At 39.3% G+C, this 16,283-nt stretch overlaps 1 protein-coding gene across 1 annotated transcript in view; it reads right to left on the reverse strand.

The window, feature by feature from the left end:
* LOC107085986 (protein piccolo-like) overlaps positions 1–16,283 on the reverse strand; it is a 70,623-nt gene that overhangs the window by 26,967 nt on the left and 27,373 nt on the right. The window contains 6 exon segments of the mRNA XM_015376694.1: positions 524–606; positions 1,135–1,182; positions 3,319–5,386; positions 6,542–8,073; positions 8,357–12,422; positions 15,355–15,555. Coding sequence (XP_015232180.1) covers positions 524–606; positions 1,135–1,182; positions 3,319–5,386; positions 6,542–8,073; positions 8,357–12,422; positions 15,355–15,555 — 7,998 coding nt within the window.

The raw sequence follows: 16,283 nt of genomic DNA on the forward strand, positions 1-16,283 counted from the left end.
ACTCACTCACTCACTCACTCACTCACTCACTCACTCACTCACTCACTCACTCACTCACTCACTCACTCACTCACTCACTCACTCACTCACTCAAAGCAATTCATTTTACTGCATGCAGCTTGCAGCTAATAACATATATTACATAAGACCAATTCTAATACAGATTTTCTGTAGATATTGATAGAAATATTGCTAAGTAGACATCGTAGCTGACAATGCAGACAAGTAATTGAATAATTGAGTAATTAAGACACTCCACTAGTAAGGTTCAGTAAATAATGTTGTATCTCTTTATTTGGTAGGATTATATTTTTGTACTTCTCATTACTGTATTAAAAAGATCTTATTTTGGTCTTGTGTAATATTCCACTTTGTGAAGATGCATCTGGGGTTTTTAAATGCAAAATAAATAGAAATAAATGCTTAAAAAGTACTACTGTACTTTGTGGGAATGACCCATAAAGATGACCTTCTTCATCAAGTAAGTTTTCAACCACAACCAACCTGGTGTTTTTTTTTTTACCTGTCTCTTTTCCTGTCCGTTCTCTGGCCGTCCATCTCTTGGTTTGTCAAACCAGTCTGTCTCTTCTCGTCTGAGATGATAAGCTTCAGGCACATAAATGAGCACTAATTTAATCATTTGGAGTTAATACATTTGCATCTTACTGTATAATATGGATTTGATTTATTTGCATTTGATTTTGTGATGCTGAGTGAAAAACTAATTATAAAATATTAAAAAAATACTTAATAGTTTTTGGACATATTTAAATAGCAAAATAAGTATTGATTGGTAGCCAAGTAGAAAAGTAATGCAGCTTGGTGATAAATTAAACAGGGTTATTGAAGTGTATATAATCAAATACTTCAGGAGAAATGGACCCACTATGAATGTAAATGTTGGATAATGTTAAAGTGAATAATGACAATCAATAAGAATTTTTCCCAATTAAAGTTTTAAAACATTTTCTATTACATTTTCAGATTTATGTTCCAAACTGAAAATATAATAAAAATGTTATTCATTTTCCCCAACATTTGTTCATAAATTCATGGTGTGGTGCATTGTGCTTGTGATATGTTATGATGATATGTTAGCTCATGGACAACATTAGAACTAAACTAATACTCTACCATTAGCTGCACCGTCTCTGTTCAAAGCCATCAGGGAATCACAAAGAGCTGGAATCAAGGCAAATTCATTTACATTATAATATCATGACATTTTACTATTTTTACCAAACAAAATGAAAACATTTCTCACAGAGAAGTTGTCATGAGCTTCAAAACTGCTTTTATCTTAAAGATTATTTAAGAAATAAGGGCTAATGTTTAAGTCAAAACAGTAAATGGTGCAGTAATTAGGTTTTCCGGGAAAACTTCTGGGATGGATGTTTCCCTGTCAGAAAGACAGCAATTAAAAGAGGTCAAATTAATTTAACCAGAATAACATTTTTAAATTGGTGAGAGAAATAGCATGGCCATTTGGATTTATCCATTGGCTAAACCACACAAGTCATTGCTTGTATGCAAGTTTTAATTCATGATAAAATACTTTCTTCTAGATAACTACAATGCTTTTTGGTAGAGATCAATCAAACTAATAATGTGCATCTTTTGCTGAAAGATATTGTAGAATTTGTCAAATGCTCACAAGTTTGCTTTTCTGCCAAGATGTTTTAACCATTTTTCAGCATGAGATGGGGCATGGGACAAAAGAAGGAATCCATCAATTGCAAAGCAAACTTGTACCACAATGCATATATTAAGTTGCAGAAAAAAAACAGCTGGGATATTAATTTAACCCAAATTGGATAAAGTATAGGTAGTTTAGGTTTATGTCAGTGGCTTTTGTAAATTACTTGAATGTATAATTCCTTGTTTTTCTAAAATAACATTTGAGGCACAAAGGGCTTGATCTACAAAGATATCATACCATGAGCAATAGATTTTTTCAGCAAACAATAAAATTCACAAGCTGTTAAGGGGAGAGTTTTAAATATGCAATTTAATAATTGCAAATACAATATGGAACCCCTTATTTAAATGCAGAGTTTGGGATAGCAGAGTAGAACTGGTTGCATGTCCCAAAGGCAGACAGAATTTTAAACAGTACAGCTTGCTGAAGGCTGGTATGATAGCTACTGTATGCGGAAAAGATGAAAATGAATACTTTGCCTGCAGATTTAAAAAAAAAAAAAAAATGAATCATTAACTGTCCAATGACAAAATATAACACAAAACGTATTTTCCCTTACTGTACTAATTATCATCAGTCACAATGTATACCTTAATCCTAATTAAGACTAATGTTATGTTCATTTTAGAAATATAAACCCTGTGTGCATTTGTTTAGTAGATCAGTCTTGCTCACACTTTGAAGTCTGTATGTTTTTAAACACAGAAACTTTTAGGTGATTGGGCCAAAGTATTTAGCACAAGATCGGGCTACCACAATCAAAAAGTCACCTTTGACCAAAATCTGGGCTAGAATTAATATGGTTATTGTATATTCTAAAGTTTTATTTGAATTATAAAACTTTGTAAAAATTTAGATACTTAACTTTTTTTATTAAATGCATATGAAGTTTTAAAGAAAAAATGACTTAAAAATTCATAATCTCAACCAAATATTACTTCAGAGCCGAAACTATATTACTAAATGACATTCTGTATGCTCATTTCAAAACAATTAAACACGCAGTCTACATTAAAACAATAATATTGAAAACAAGACATGCAAACTTTAGATTTGAATTTATTATGCCGAAGTAAATGTTTCCATCAAATGTAATGCATTTCAAACATTCTACTGAAATAGTTTTTCTTGTGATATATTTTTGCAAATCAGAGGAATCCCTTGATACTAAATATGGTCTTATATGGTAAGTTTAACTACACAAATACAAAAATAAAAACATAACATTATATTTGATGGGAGCTCTTTCCTTGATAGAACTTGGAGCCAAACAAGATTTTCATGCAAACAAAGAAAAGATATAAAGAGAAATGTTGTGTAGTATACATAAAAGAAAAGTCAATAAAAAAAAGAAATACATGCACCTGAAATCTTAAAATTTAAACAAGGATTGCTGATATATAACTAAAAGAACAAATACAACAAAGTAAATGTTAAACAAAGAATAGAAGAGACAACAAAAGTAAAATAAAAAGAAAGCATGCAAAATTTAAAATATTAATTAAAAACAAAAATACCTGTGTTATACATGCTAGCATGCAATGCAAATTATATCAATAAACATATTCACAACACACTGAAAATGAAAAGGGATGCATTCTTACAAGCTTGTCTTTTACCTTCACTATCAGACATTGTGCCTTGAAGATCATCCAGCAGTACATAACTCCTACCCCTTGTCGGCTCTTCTCTCATATGTTGCTGCGGCTGGGAATCTTGTAGGGACATGCATGAACCAAACTGGTCCCTTGAATCAGCTGAGATAGGTGGAAGAGGCCCAGCTGATGCACGAGCCATGCCCATTGGTTGTCCAACAGGACTCAATGGACTCTCCTCCTCTGAGTTCTGTGCCACAATAGGTATTCGACCACGGCCACTTTGCACAATTGGAAGGCTAGTGGGTTTGGTGCGACCAGAGGGGGTTTGATAACTCAGACTATCTACTGATGATTCTCCATCTCCTTTAAGCCTCAATGAAGAACTTGAGAGGTCTCTTTTGATTGACAAATCCAGGCCATAGCAGGATGTAGGTCTGGATGAGGGTCTCGATCGACTACCACTAGGATAAGCAGAGTCCAAGCCCAAGCTCTGGCCCAAATTTAGGGAGCCAGCTAAATTGGCTCCCAAGGTAGACCCAAGATACTTTTGTTGCTCTGCAATATTCTTACGAAGGCCAAATGTAATCTCATCCTGCATAAGCCTACTGGATCTTGGAGATGCACTGGTAGATCCCAGATAGTTATAATCTGTTTCCAAACCCCTGCTGTCTGTAATAGAGGCATATTTGGAAGAGAGTTTTGGATCTATCAGTGGGGTTTTGTGTTTCTGGTACAACACTGATGCTGGTAGTTGTTTTGCTGCCTGTTTCTCAAGAGTAAGACGACTGATGCTGTATTTTTCTGACTTTGGATAATGTCTTTGGGAGTAACTAGAAACACCAGAGCTTGGAGTGTAGTAGTGTTGGGAGAGCCCAGTCAGTTGTTCTAAGTTTTCTGTTCCACCTGTACTTCTTCTAAACTCCTGCTTGAGCTGCTGCTTCAGAAGCTTTAATTCATAGGGTTCCTCCATTGTATCCTCTTCATCGGGTGTCTTTCCAAAAGTATGCAGTCTGGAAGTGGAGCCTAGATAATCAGTAGACCCAAGATCTGCAGCACTTCTACGTAAAAGCTTTTCTGCCTTTGCCAGCTCCCTCTCAGCAAGGCTATAAGAGGAAGAAAGACCTGTGGAGGTCTTTGCAAGCTCTGCAGCATCTTCCAACAGCATGTAACTTTGAGGTGTGTGGTGTTCTACCTCTGTGTAGTATGAATCAGAAACAGCTGACATTGGGCTACCTGCTATACTTCCTACTTCCAGGGCTCTAAGATCTAAATGGTTACCATATTTATCGTACTTAACGCCAAGATAAGCTGATGGCGTGGGATCAGGCTGACGACTAATAACATCATATTTAGTTGCATCAAGCTCTGATAGAAGGGCAGCTTGTCTGGCAGCTTTCTGCTGCAACAAAAGCATCTGCTGGTAACTCTGCTGTTGGGCAGTAGTAAGTGAAGGAACAGAGGAGTAAAGAGAGTGAGACTGGTAGGATTGAGGGGTCTGATAGATAGAGTGCTGGTATTGACTTTGAGGATATTGGTACAGAGAATATTTTCCATAGTCATGCTTCGTTTGTGGAGGAACAAAGTCATCAAGTTCTGAGTGAGGAGCAGTCCTGGGACGCTCCAGACCGTGATCCTCAATGTCTTCATCCTCGCCACCTTCTCTAACACTTCTAGTCTCTCGAATGTTACTAACCTCACTGTCAGACATGTAATCTCTATCCTCTGCAACACTCTGCAAGTAGGCCCTTTCCCTTTTCTCTCTTTCCTTTAAAAGAGCATCTTTTCTCCGATTAATTCCCATCTCCAAATACCTAAGCTTAGCATCAATTTCTTTCTCTTCTTCATCTAGTTCTGCCTGTCTTTTGCGAAGCTTAGAAGACTCTCGTTCGACCAGATCCAGCTCCCGATCAATGTCTTGTAGGATCTTTGCACGTGCCATGTTAGAATTGCGGCACATTCTTCGACGGGCAGAGTTGGTGGTATATGCTGTCTGTCCACTTGTTGTTGAATCTTCTTCAGACGGAGGGTTGGGAAGAGTCCTTTTCACCTTCTTTTGAGTACCCGTGGGTGTAACACTGGATCCTTTACCCTATAAAAAATGACCAATAACATATAATGTGAATATTTCTTTTAATTAGGAAACAATTGTATCAATATTCTTCACAAATAATAAGAAATATGGGTTAGTGTTTATTTAGTCAATGCTTTTATTTTGGCCTGTAGGCTTTATGGTGCATGCAAATATATTCTCTTTATGTCACCATGTTTTTGTTTTCACTCCCTGTGACAGCCTGCTGTCACACTCTGAAGCTGTGTGGTAACTTTTACATTTTGATTTTCAAAATCAGTTGCACATTTCATATATTTTCATTAGCCTGACTTTAAGTTAGCTTTTTGCAGTGCACACATTTATTTGTCAGGTTTTTTGTTTTGTTATGATGCAATTGATTAATTTCTTTCTTCTTTAAGTTGCCAGTTTCCTTGGGATCAGCTGGTGAAGGGCTGTAATGAGCTCCAGCTTTCCTCAATTGGTGGTTGCAGGGTAATCAGCGGATCAAACCATTTGTAATGGGAAGGGAAATTTGTTTATCATTTGTTTAAATATTCTTAGTTTGGGTAATTTTGTTAATTAGTTAAATTTAAAAGGTATTTAGTGTCTGGCCAGTATTTATTTGTTTGGTTAAGTTTATTTGTTTATTACTTTGTTAGTCAGTTATCCCCCTTGTGTGTCAACAGTGGTCTGATCAGCCACTATTTAAGGTTCCCTCATGTCCTGTTTGTTAGGTCAGTTTGTGCTTGAGTTCTTTATGTTAAAGCCTGAATTGAATTCTGTTGACCTCTGTTTTTGGGCCCAGTTTATAATTTTTTTTGAACATTTTGGGAATAAATTAAGTGGTTTTCTGGCTGGTTTGTGCAAATCCCTCACGCTCCCATAAAGAAAAAAAAATGGAAAGAGGTTCTCACTTAAAATGTAAGAGGTAACATTTCTGCATGTTCATCATATTTCCCTAAACAGTTAATAAATGTATAAGCAGCTCTGTATTGAAGAGCTGGGGAAAACTAGCTTTTATATTTTATCAATACAGGTTTTCCAGTAGAGAAAAACTTATCTAAAAATAATCTATTCTAATGTTCACATTGCAATTCAAATGGAAACCTATAAACCTAGGTCATCCTGACGTGTATTAATTTTTCAAAAATTTGAAACATTTGTTGCAAAGTTAAAATAATGGGTAGAACTCACCTGATGGCCATCACCAAACTGGGTGCCAGATGTTGCTCTTTCTTCTCCTGTTGGACTCATAGGTTTTGGGTCAGACATGGATCGCTGTATGGTTTTGGCTCCTCGAGGACTTGCTGGAGAGGATTTTAATGGGTCTATACTTTCTCTTAGCTTTTGTGGGCTTGTATCACCTAGGGACTTATCATAAGACACAAACTCAAGGGATTTGCTAGGTGATATACATGGAGATACAGGAGAATAAAGTACTTTGGGAGATTTGGGGTGAGCTTGAAGGGAAGAAAATTCAGGTTTGAGGTTTGCAGACTGAGCTATTTCTAAGGGAGTGGGGCGTTTCTTTGGTGAGGTCCTTTCTGAGTCTGACAGCTCCATTCTTGTGTCCATTCTAATATTCCCATCTGTGTCAGTTTGTATAGAAATTTCAGTGTGGGCTTGAAGAGACATCTCTGACTGCCCACCCCTATCACCTCTGGAAGTACGGGGGCGACTTTGTCGGCTTTTCTGGGCCTCCCATTCCTCTTGATCCTCATCATCAGTCTGCACACAACTATCAACACTCTTTTTAACACTCTTCTTTTTTCTCCCTGATGTGTAAGCCTTGCTTAATGCTTCGTCCTCCTCATCAGTCTGACATCCGCTATCAGTAATTTTTCGAGAAAGTACTGTGCCATCTGGTCCTAAAACAATGGCCTCCTGCACACCATGTCCTGGGATGTCAGCACCTGGATACATCTGACGGAGCTTTTGCTCCTCTAGCTGTAAACGCAACTGTTCTTGAAGTCTTTGTATTTGCTCAAGTTGCTGCTGTTGCTGGGCATAAGTTTCTTTTTGCATCATAAGATGTGCTTGCCTTTCCTCCTCTTGTTGAGTCAGAATCTGCTGCTTCATGGCCTGTAACTCTTCTAATTCTTTCTGTACCAGGAACTGTTCTTGTTCACGGAATCTCTGAATCTCCTGCCGCTCCCATTCTAATTCCTCAGCCAAGCGTTGCTGTTTTAGCTTTTCCATTTCTAGCCTCTCTCGCTCTACCTGGTACTGGCCATCTCCAGGAACCATTGGAGAAGACAGTGCTTCTAGTGAAGCAGCTATAGCCTCCAAAGATGCATCTGTATATGTGTCAAGGGATAAAGATGTCATTGCAGGCCTACCATTGGCAGGAGTAATACCTCCTTTAGAGATCTCCAGATTAAGAGGAGCATCTCCTTGTTCTTCTGTTGTGGAAATAGTTGAGAGAAAACTTTGAGATCTGGTGAGTGGTAAATTCTGGAGATTGGACAGAGAAGGCATGGTGTCACTCGTGTGCATGCCTGAAAAGGTATTGTATGTTGTACTAAATATGGATCCTGGCTGGGTAGTAATTGCATATGTTGATGGAATTGGTGCTGCAACAGAGGAATAGACCACTCCATTCGATGACCTTAAAACACTGGTGGTGCCATAAAGTGAACTAACAGAGATTGTGGCACTTGAATTGGAATATGGAGGGATTATCATTCCTGCATAGCTTCCTTTCTTGGAGTAATCAACTGCTTCACCTGTCAAAAGTCAAAACATATTTTTAGTTCATAATTTCAGAGCATTTTTTTCTGAATCAAGCCATGCATTGAGCAGATAACAAAAAAAAGAATGTCAAAGCAAAAGTTGAAACAAGCAAAACAAGTAAGGAAACATGCAAAAGTCTGATGTCGAATGAAGAAGACATCAAAGTACATGCAAATTAAAAAAGGAAAAATGTCAAAAAGCCACATTAGCCATGAATAAGTGGAGGCAGTCCAAAGTGACATTTAAGTGACAGGTCTGCAATGTCACTCCACTGACCTGCATCTGATATCTTTGCTGATGTGAGATCTACTGCTCCCTCTGTTGTGACACTGAAATTATAACTGTTCTTACTCTTGTACATAAAAAGCCCAGCTTCTGCAAGATTGGTGTCTGACATCGAGGGTTTAATCCCACTAAACCCTCTCATGCCATAAGGTGTTCTGTCAAATTGATAATGGTCATCACGATATCCAAAACGATCTTCAGGCAGAGGCGTGGTAGGCTGCTGAGTGGCACAACTTCCTGCAAACGGTAGCTTGTACACAACATCACAGCACACGGCTCTCTTTCCTGCTGTCAGATCAACCGGTTTTCCATCATCTGTGATTACAGTTGTAACGACATCCGCAGAAGTCACATCAACTGACACCACAGTATTAAAAGGTTTTGTAGTACTAAGATCAACTGCTCCTGCCACTGTTGTTCTTCCTGTAGTTAATCCATTGGCAACACAGGTTGCAATAGAAGAAGGTCCAACAGTGATTGGCGTAGCTTGGAAACCTCCTGTACCGGCATTTGATCCCACTGAGAGGTTAATTGGAATTTCTGTAGTAGTAAGAGCAGATGGTTGAGACTCAACTGGTCGATAGATAATTTGAGATAGAGGTTCATATACCTTGTTTTTGGTTAGTTGAAGGGGCACTGAGGAGGCTTGAGGAAACTCTACATTTTCACATTGCTGGATTGTTGCGGAACAGGTCACAATAGTAATACTGTCAGTCACTATAGAAACAGTGGATGATTCAGTGCTGAGGTTGACCACAGGTGACTGAACTGCACTGGTGTGACGACTGACATCACTCACAAAAGACTGGCGTCTTGAATCAGGGCCAGTGGACAGATCAACACCAGTCATATTCATTTCTGAATCGACCTTTACAGTTCTAAGATCTACCACCTCAGATGGTAACGAGGTTGTTTCAGTCTGTGCTAGTATCTGAGGCTTAGGTTTCTCCATCGACAGTGGAATGCCAGTTGCCCGTGGAGCTGGCACCGGAGGTGGTGTTCTTTCATGGACAACAGAAACAGTGGTTCTTTGAAGTTCAGTTGTAACAACTTGAGATATGAGGTTAGGCATAACAGATGGCTTTGCTGAGGCAGATATCGCTTCGATTATGTGACAAGAACTAGAAACATGTTTTTCTGGGCTACAAATCTCTTGTTTTTCAATAGACTCTGTGACACGTGTGTATGCCAGAGGCACCCTGGTGGTCTGAGGGGGAGGAGTCGGTTGATGTATCTGTGAATACGAGTTTTGAGGGTGTGGTTGATAATAACTCTCCTCATGAGTTTGCTGTGAAGGAGATGCTGGTCCAGGGCCAGAGGGGGCTTGAGTTGTGACACCCTCAACTGGAGAACTAGGCTGGGATGGCAGTGTGATGACTACATACGTGTCACGAAGATTGCTGGCATATCTTGGGGAAGAAGGAGACTTTGACGAAGGTTGAAATGTCTTGTTCTCTGTAGAGGGACTCAAATTAAGGATTGAGTCATTACCGCAAGTGGGAAGAACAGTAGGTCTTGTTGGATGAGGGGCATGAGCAGGTGAAGATGGTTGTGAACCAGGCTTAGGTGCAATTGGTGGTTTGACACCATGTCCTGGTCTGTGGCTGTCCACAACAGATATGGCTGGCTTTGGAGGAACAGGGGGTGGAATATGAGGTTTGTATGTTGGAGTGACAGCTTGTCTTACAGGTGATCCTTGGGGTGAAGTTATAGCCACTGACTCTGATTTGTTGATACATACTGAAGCCTGTGGTGGGAGTGGAACTGGAGCTTTCCTGGGAAAAACTGTAGGCTTTGGTGGAGTAGGAGGAGGCTGGGGTGTTGAAACAGGTTCTTCTCCCTTTTCCTGAGAATTAGCTCTGCGCAAAATATTTGGTTTAGGGGGAACAGGAGGAGCTGTTGACACCACACTAGATATACCAGGTGTGTACTGGGGGACAGTTGGTAGGGGAGATACATTAGAAATCACAGGGGTTGATGATCTTTGAAAGGGTGCAGAAAGGTCAACAAGTTCAGCCTGAGAGGATGAAGTTTCAATAACAAGTTGCTCCTCTGATGTAATCAACGGAGAAGCCTCAGATACCTCTTTAACAGGCTCAGGGTCCTTAGCTGATGTCATATCTGATTTTTCTGTTACCTCCTGTTCCTTTTTAACTGTACTTTCATCATCAGAGGACAACTCTCCAGAGGAGCACTGTGTTACCTTTAAGTCTGGAATAGGGTGAAGGATCTTTTTTGATGAAGTAGTTTCCTCATTTGGCTCAGGCTGAGTTGGGCTTGTACCTGGTGTTAGAACTCTTTTCATTAGCTCTTCATAGAGAGTTTCAGCATCTAACAATGGCTTCCCATCTTTTCCTAATGTTATTGTACCACTTTGGGGGATAGTATTTTCAGCAGGTTGCAGCACAATTTTTGGATTAGAGGTTTCAGTTTTTGGCTTTATGTTTTCATATTCTTGCTCTAGTTGCATGAATTCCTTTCTTTTTTTAATCATGTCCTCATAAACTTCATCAGGAGATCTTAGTTTTTTGGGTTCAGTAGGAACAGAAATTTTCTCTTGCTCTTCTCGATCAAAAGAATTGTCCAGAAGAGATGGGTAGACATAGTCTTCAATAAGCCTGCCTCCATAAAGAGATTCCTTCTCTGACTGAATTTCACCTTTATCAACTGTTGGAGATTTAGCCCTTAGCATGATTTCTTCATATGCTTCATCAGCAGATTTGAGAGCTTTCTTCTGCATTTTATCAGTGTTTTGATCATCAGTTGGAGAGTGAAGAGATACTGATATAGGCAGCTGATATGTTTTTTGGACTGCTGCAATCTTTGAAGCATGGATTTCAAACCCTTCAGGATCTGATTCCATGCTGGGAGAAAAATCAGAGCAGGAAGACCGTCTGATTTCTTCCATTTCAGCTTCCTGTCTCTGCTCTTCAGTTGGTGAGGCATCTTCAATTGGAGAAAGATTGCTCGGTGGTGTCTTTGTATGCTCTCGCCTTCTTTGGGCTCGAATCTCATCTTTGTCTTTTTTGGACTTTTTTCCTGAACCCTTTTGTTTTTCTTGCTCCCTGAGCAGTTCTTCCTCCTCCCGTAACTCTTCCTCCTCTGATGAGTCTTCAATAGTTGGCAGCATTTGCCCAGTCTGTCTGTGCTTGGCTTTTCTGTGTTGTTTACCTTCACCTGTACGGACATGACTTGGGCTGCTGCTATCACTGTCCTCATCCAGAGATGAAAGAGATGTTGGTGATGTTCCAGGAGTGAAGCTAGATGCATGTAGACTAGATGACCCCTCACCCCTGGACCGGTCATCAGGGGAGTCTGTCAGACTTTCCATTTCAGGCTCTCCATCTCCACCTGGTATACATATAGGGCCACTGGTTACATTCAGCTCAAATGTTTTTAATTTGCAAACTGAAGCATTGTTCTGAAATTCCTCTTGTTGCTCTTGTCCATTCTCTTCAGATTTATCTAACATGGACGTGATTTCCTTAACATCCTCATATTCAGGACTAATAGCAGTTTTCTTAGTTAATCGTCTTGCTTTTCCTGACATGCGTTTCTCTACACTCTCAGTTTTGTTTATTTCCTTTTGTTTCTTGTCCTCCTCTCTGATCTTTTGTCTGACTAAGCTTTCTTCATCCGATGGAGAGGCATCCTCATTTTCACTCATTTCTATTATCTGTTTTCTGATAAAATCCTCCTCATCTCCAGACATTGGGCTGTCCTTTCCGAAACTTTCGCTGCTTTCATCCATGGAGTCTGCCTTGACATCCATCGCCACAAGAAGCTTTTTCTTTGCAGTACCTTTGACGATCTTCTCTGAGAGTTCTTTGTCCTCTTCAGAGCTTGGAGAATCAGATGAGAGAGGAAGAACCTCTAGTTTGCGTCTGATCTTTAGCGTGTCGGTCTGTTTCTCCTCCTCCTCTGTGCCCACTGGGGCCTTCAGAATTGGAAGTACAGAGCTTTCTAGTCTTGCTAGGTCTGAGGGGCTCATAGGGCTGCTTTCTTTAGCCTCCTCTTCTTTTATTTCAAGCTCTTTCAAGGTCTCCACTGTTTTAATCTGGTGATTAAAAAAGAAGAAAAACAACAACTTGTTACTCCTTGCAAATAATAGGACAAAAAATCTTAGACAGTATTTGTTTTACTTGCTTTTTATCATATGGACAAATATAGTAATAGCAAAGTATAAATATGTTCGTTGAAAAATAAATATTAGTCCAAAAAACATTTTGTATGCAACAAAGAATAAGTACCAACATATTTTATCAATGCATTTAACTAAGTGTTGTACTATATAATAAGAAATAATTAATCCATTGTGATGTACTTGCTTTTACAGCTAAAATGTTTAATTTAGATTTAAGAAATATAGCTACAATTAATAAGTGGGGTCTAGTCTAGAGTCTACTGCTATTATTCCTATATACTATGGTCACCTCAAAAAGTGCTTCGTCATCACCATGCTTTTCCACAGGATTAGCCTCTGCTTCCATTTTCTCTTCCATGCATTCTTCCTTTAAACCTGCATCATGCGTACCAACTACAGATTGGATTTCAGATTCTGCTAGTGGGATTGAAGGTGCTAAAGAAGGCAAATCCTCTGAAGCTTCATGTTTCTCTAAAGTGGAGCTCACTTCCACACCAAACACTGCATTGCAATCTTTGCCACATACTGCACTTGCTTCAGATACTGAAATAGCTTCCTGCAGGCTGCCAACGACAGGCTGTGACTCATCCTCTTTCTTGTCAGTTTCTGCCTCCTTCTCCTTGACTGATGGCTCAACAACTTTCTCAGGCTCATTTTGAGTTTGTGCAGTACTCAAACCAACATCTACCTTATCCTCCAAGCTTTCCTCCTCACAGGTTTTATTTCTTGACTTTGTTTCTATGATATCACATGAGGATGACACAGGTAGTACACTTTCAGAGGGTATCTCTACAACATCTGTTTCTTGTTGCCTTGATTCAACAGATGGTGGATCAGAAATAAGCTCTGCTTTGTCAGACTGTTCATCTACCTTTAATGTGGTATCGTCTAAGCTTTCATTTCTTTTCTGTGGTGCAACTTGTGCTTCGACCAAAGAGTTTTCTTTCTTCTCTGGTTTCTCTAACAATGGCAGTGTCTTAACAGCGCTCCCCTCAACAGGCTCAGACTTTGTTTCTTGCTTTACGCCTTTATTTATCTGACTGTCTTCTTGAGGCATTTCCTCTGGGAGAGATACTGCTGTGCTTTCCTTTCCTACTTCTTTTCCCTCCATAGTATCTGCTTGATTGTTGCTGACTTCCATAATTAACCTTGCATCGTTGTCACCATGTTTAACCACAACCTTTTGATCATCTGTGTTCTCTAGTTTCTCCTCATTGTTCTCTTTTTTTAAGAAATCCCCTTCATCTTTTATCATCTCTGCTGCTCCTGTGTCAAAATGTGTTGAGCCAACTCCTAATGAAGCATCTTTTTCCGATGTGTTAAACACAGCTACTTCACTGTTATTTATGATTTTAACTGAATCATTTGCTCCATCAGAGTTGTTATTATTTGCTTTCTCTGGAGCATTGTTTTCTTTCTTTAATAGATCTACAACAGGGGGAGGAGTATCTGCCATACTTTGTGGCTCTGCCTTTTCATCTTCTTCTATAAGCTCACTTTTTGTTTCGGTTACCTGAGAAACTTCCTTTGAAGCTGCAAAATCATTTTTATCTTCCAAGACCAAAGAAATGTCAATTTCTGAACTGTTTGCTGGTGTTGCTTGTACATCTTGCCCTGTGTTGTCAGTTGTTGGAGAATCAACTTTGGCAGCAGAGTTTACAGAGGCTATCAAGTCTGTTGCTGCCATATTATCTTTAGTAACATGATTTGTGTCAAGTGGTGCAATGGTCTCTGCCCCAAATCTTTCAACGACATCAATTTTGATGATCTCTAATTCTGTGTCTGGTAAAGTGAGCTCTGCTGTCATGTTTTGGGGTTTGTCAGTTGAAGATTCACATAATTCCTTGTTTATATCTGCAGCTGTAGAATCTGTATTTACAGGACATGTATCCTGTGACACAAATTCATGGATCATAGAAGCATTTGCCTCATCTGTCACTTCGGGCAGATTTTCAAGAGTTGAATTAACTTTTTGATGATTTTCTGGGAGAGCTGCACCCTCAGTTTGAGTGATCTCAGTATCTGACCTAGTTTCCACCTTTATGGAGGCTGCTGTGTTAGCTGCTGTGTCTGAAACTGCATTTGTCAATGGAATTTGTGTCTCAACTTCCACAGTTGAAAAAAAGCTCTCTGCCGTATTGTCTGTGCTATCTTGTTGCTTTTCAACTGCTGAGATTTCACCAACAGGTGAACACTCTGCTTGGTGCTCAACGTTAGGAATCTCTGTGTCAGTTCCAGGATGATTCTCTGTTGCTTTCTCACAGCTACTTTGTTGTTCCTTAGCTTCTGAAATGTCACTGGCTGTTGCTCCCGGTGTGTTTTGGTTCGTGTCAGATCGGGGACCTTCCTCTGCTATATACTCAGAAGTAAGCTGTTTGCTCTCAACACACAGGCTTTCTGAGCTAATCTCAGATAAAGTGTCTGACTTTAAAAGATGTTGATCAGATGCTGATTTGTCAACTAATGACTTCTTTAATTCCTCTGCATCAGGTGTTTCCTGAAGGACTTTCTCCATAGGAATGATGGAATGGGTGTGGATTTGTTCAGAGAGATTTTCTGACATGTCACTGACTGTTGCACCCGGTGTGATTTGGTTCGTGTCAGAGTGGGGACCTTCCTCTGCTACATTCTCAGAAGTAAGCTGTTTGCTCTCAACACACAGGTTTTCTGAGCTAATCTCAGATAAACTGTCTGACTTTAAAAGATGTTGATCAGATGCTGATTTGTCAACTAATGGCTGCTTTAATTCCTCTGAATCAGGTGTTTCCTGAAGAACTTTCTCCATAGGAATGATGGAATGGGTGTGGATTTGTTCAGATGAAATGGGTGTGGATTCAGTTGCTACCTTGATCTCAGAAGCATTTGGGGTTGGATCTAGAGGTTCAGCTACAGGTTTGCTATCTACAGCAACAGGAACAGGGGTAGAAGACGGGACAGAGGGTGGAGCAGGCTCTTGCTTCTTTGGTGAGGAAACAGGTGGTTCGACATCTCCCAGCTGGCCTGACATTGCTTTTCGGGTCTGACAGTTCAGGCAAAGCCATTCCTTCTGTAAGACAAACACGAGGACAGGTTTTCAGAAATCAAAGATCTCAGATCTGTTTCACATTAACTACAAAACACATTGTTTAAATGGACTAATCAATAATACTGCATTTTTATAAATTGGGTTGTTGTAATTGATGGCTCTGAAAAAGGGTTGATATATTCAAATTATTAATCAAAGATCATATCATGAGAGAGTAAAGCAAACAGCATACTCAAGACCTTAATCTCATTTTCAAAACAATACTGATACTGATAACAATCCTCTTTACCTGACCAGTACTAAAGATGTAATACTGGTCAGGTGCTCCTTGCAAAATTTCAGACATATATTTTTAAACAGTCAAAAACTAATCATATAAAGTCATGGAAAGACTAATGTATATTGTATTTAATAAAAAAGAAAGAGTTATGCATTATGCAGCCATGGTCAGTGTGTGAATTCAGCACATAAGACTCCACTGCAGAAGAAAAAAAGAAAAACTTTTTTTAAGATTGATAAAATTTGCTGCAGAACATCTTGGCAATCTGTCGAAATTGTTTTTCTAAAACTTATTAGGTAGATAGACTAAAATTAAAGCAGCTAGATATTTTGGCCCCAACAGATTTTGAGGACATAAGGAATTGCACATCACCCATCAACTATATGGTGACAGTAGAAGTAAAATGGTGCTTGGCTGTGGGACATGCAGATTTATTACAACTTAAGTCTAAAGTATCTGAAACAAAGTC

The sequence above is a fragment of the Cyprinodon variegatus genome, unplaced genomic scaffold (genome assembly GCF_000732505.1).
Source record: "Cyprinodon variegatus isolate N-32 unplaced genomic scaffold, C_variegatus-1.0 Scaffold139, whole genome shotgun sequence".
Taxonomy (NCBI): domain Eukaryota; kingdom Metazoa; phylum Chordata; class Actinopteri; order Cyprinodontiformes; family Cyprinodontidae; genus Cyprinodon; species Cyprinodon variegatus.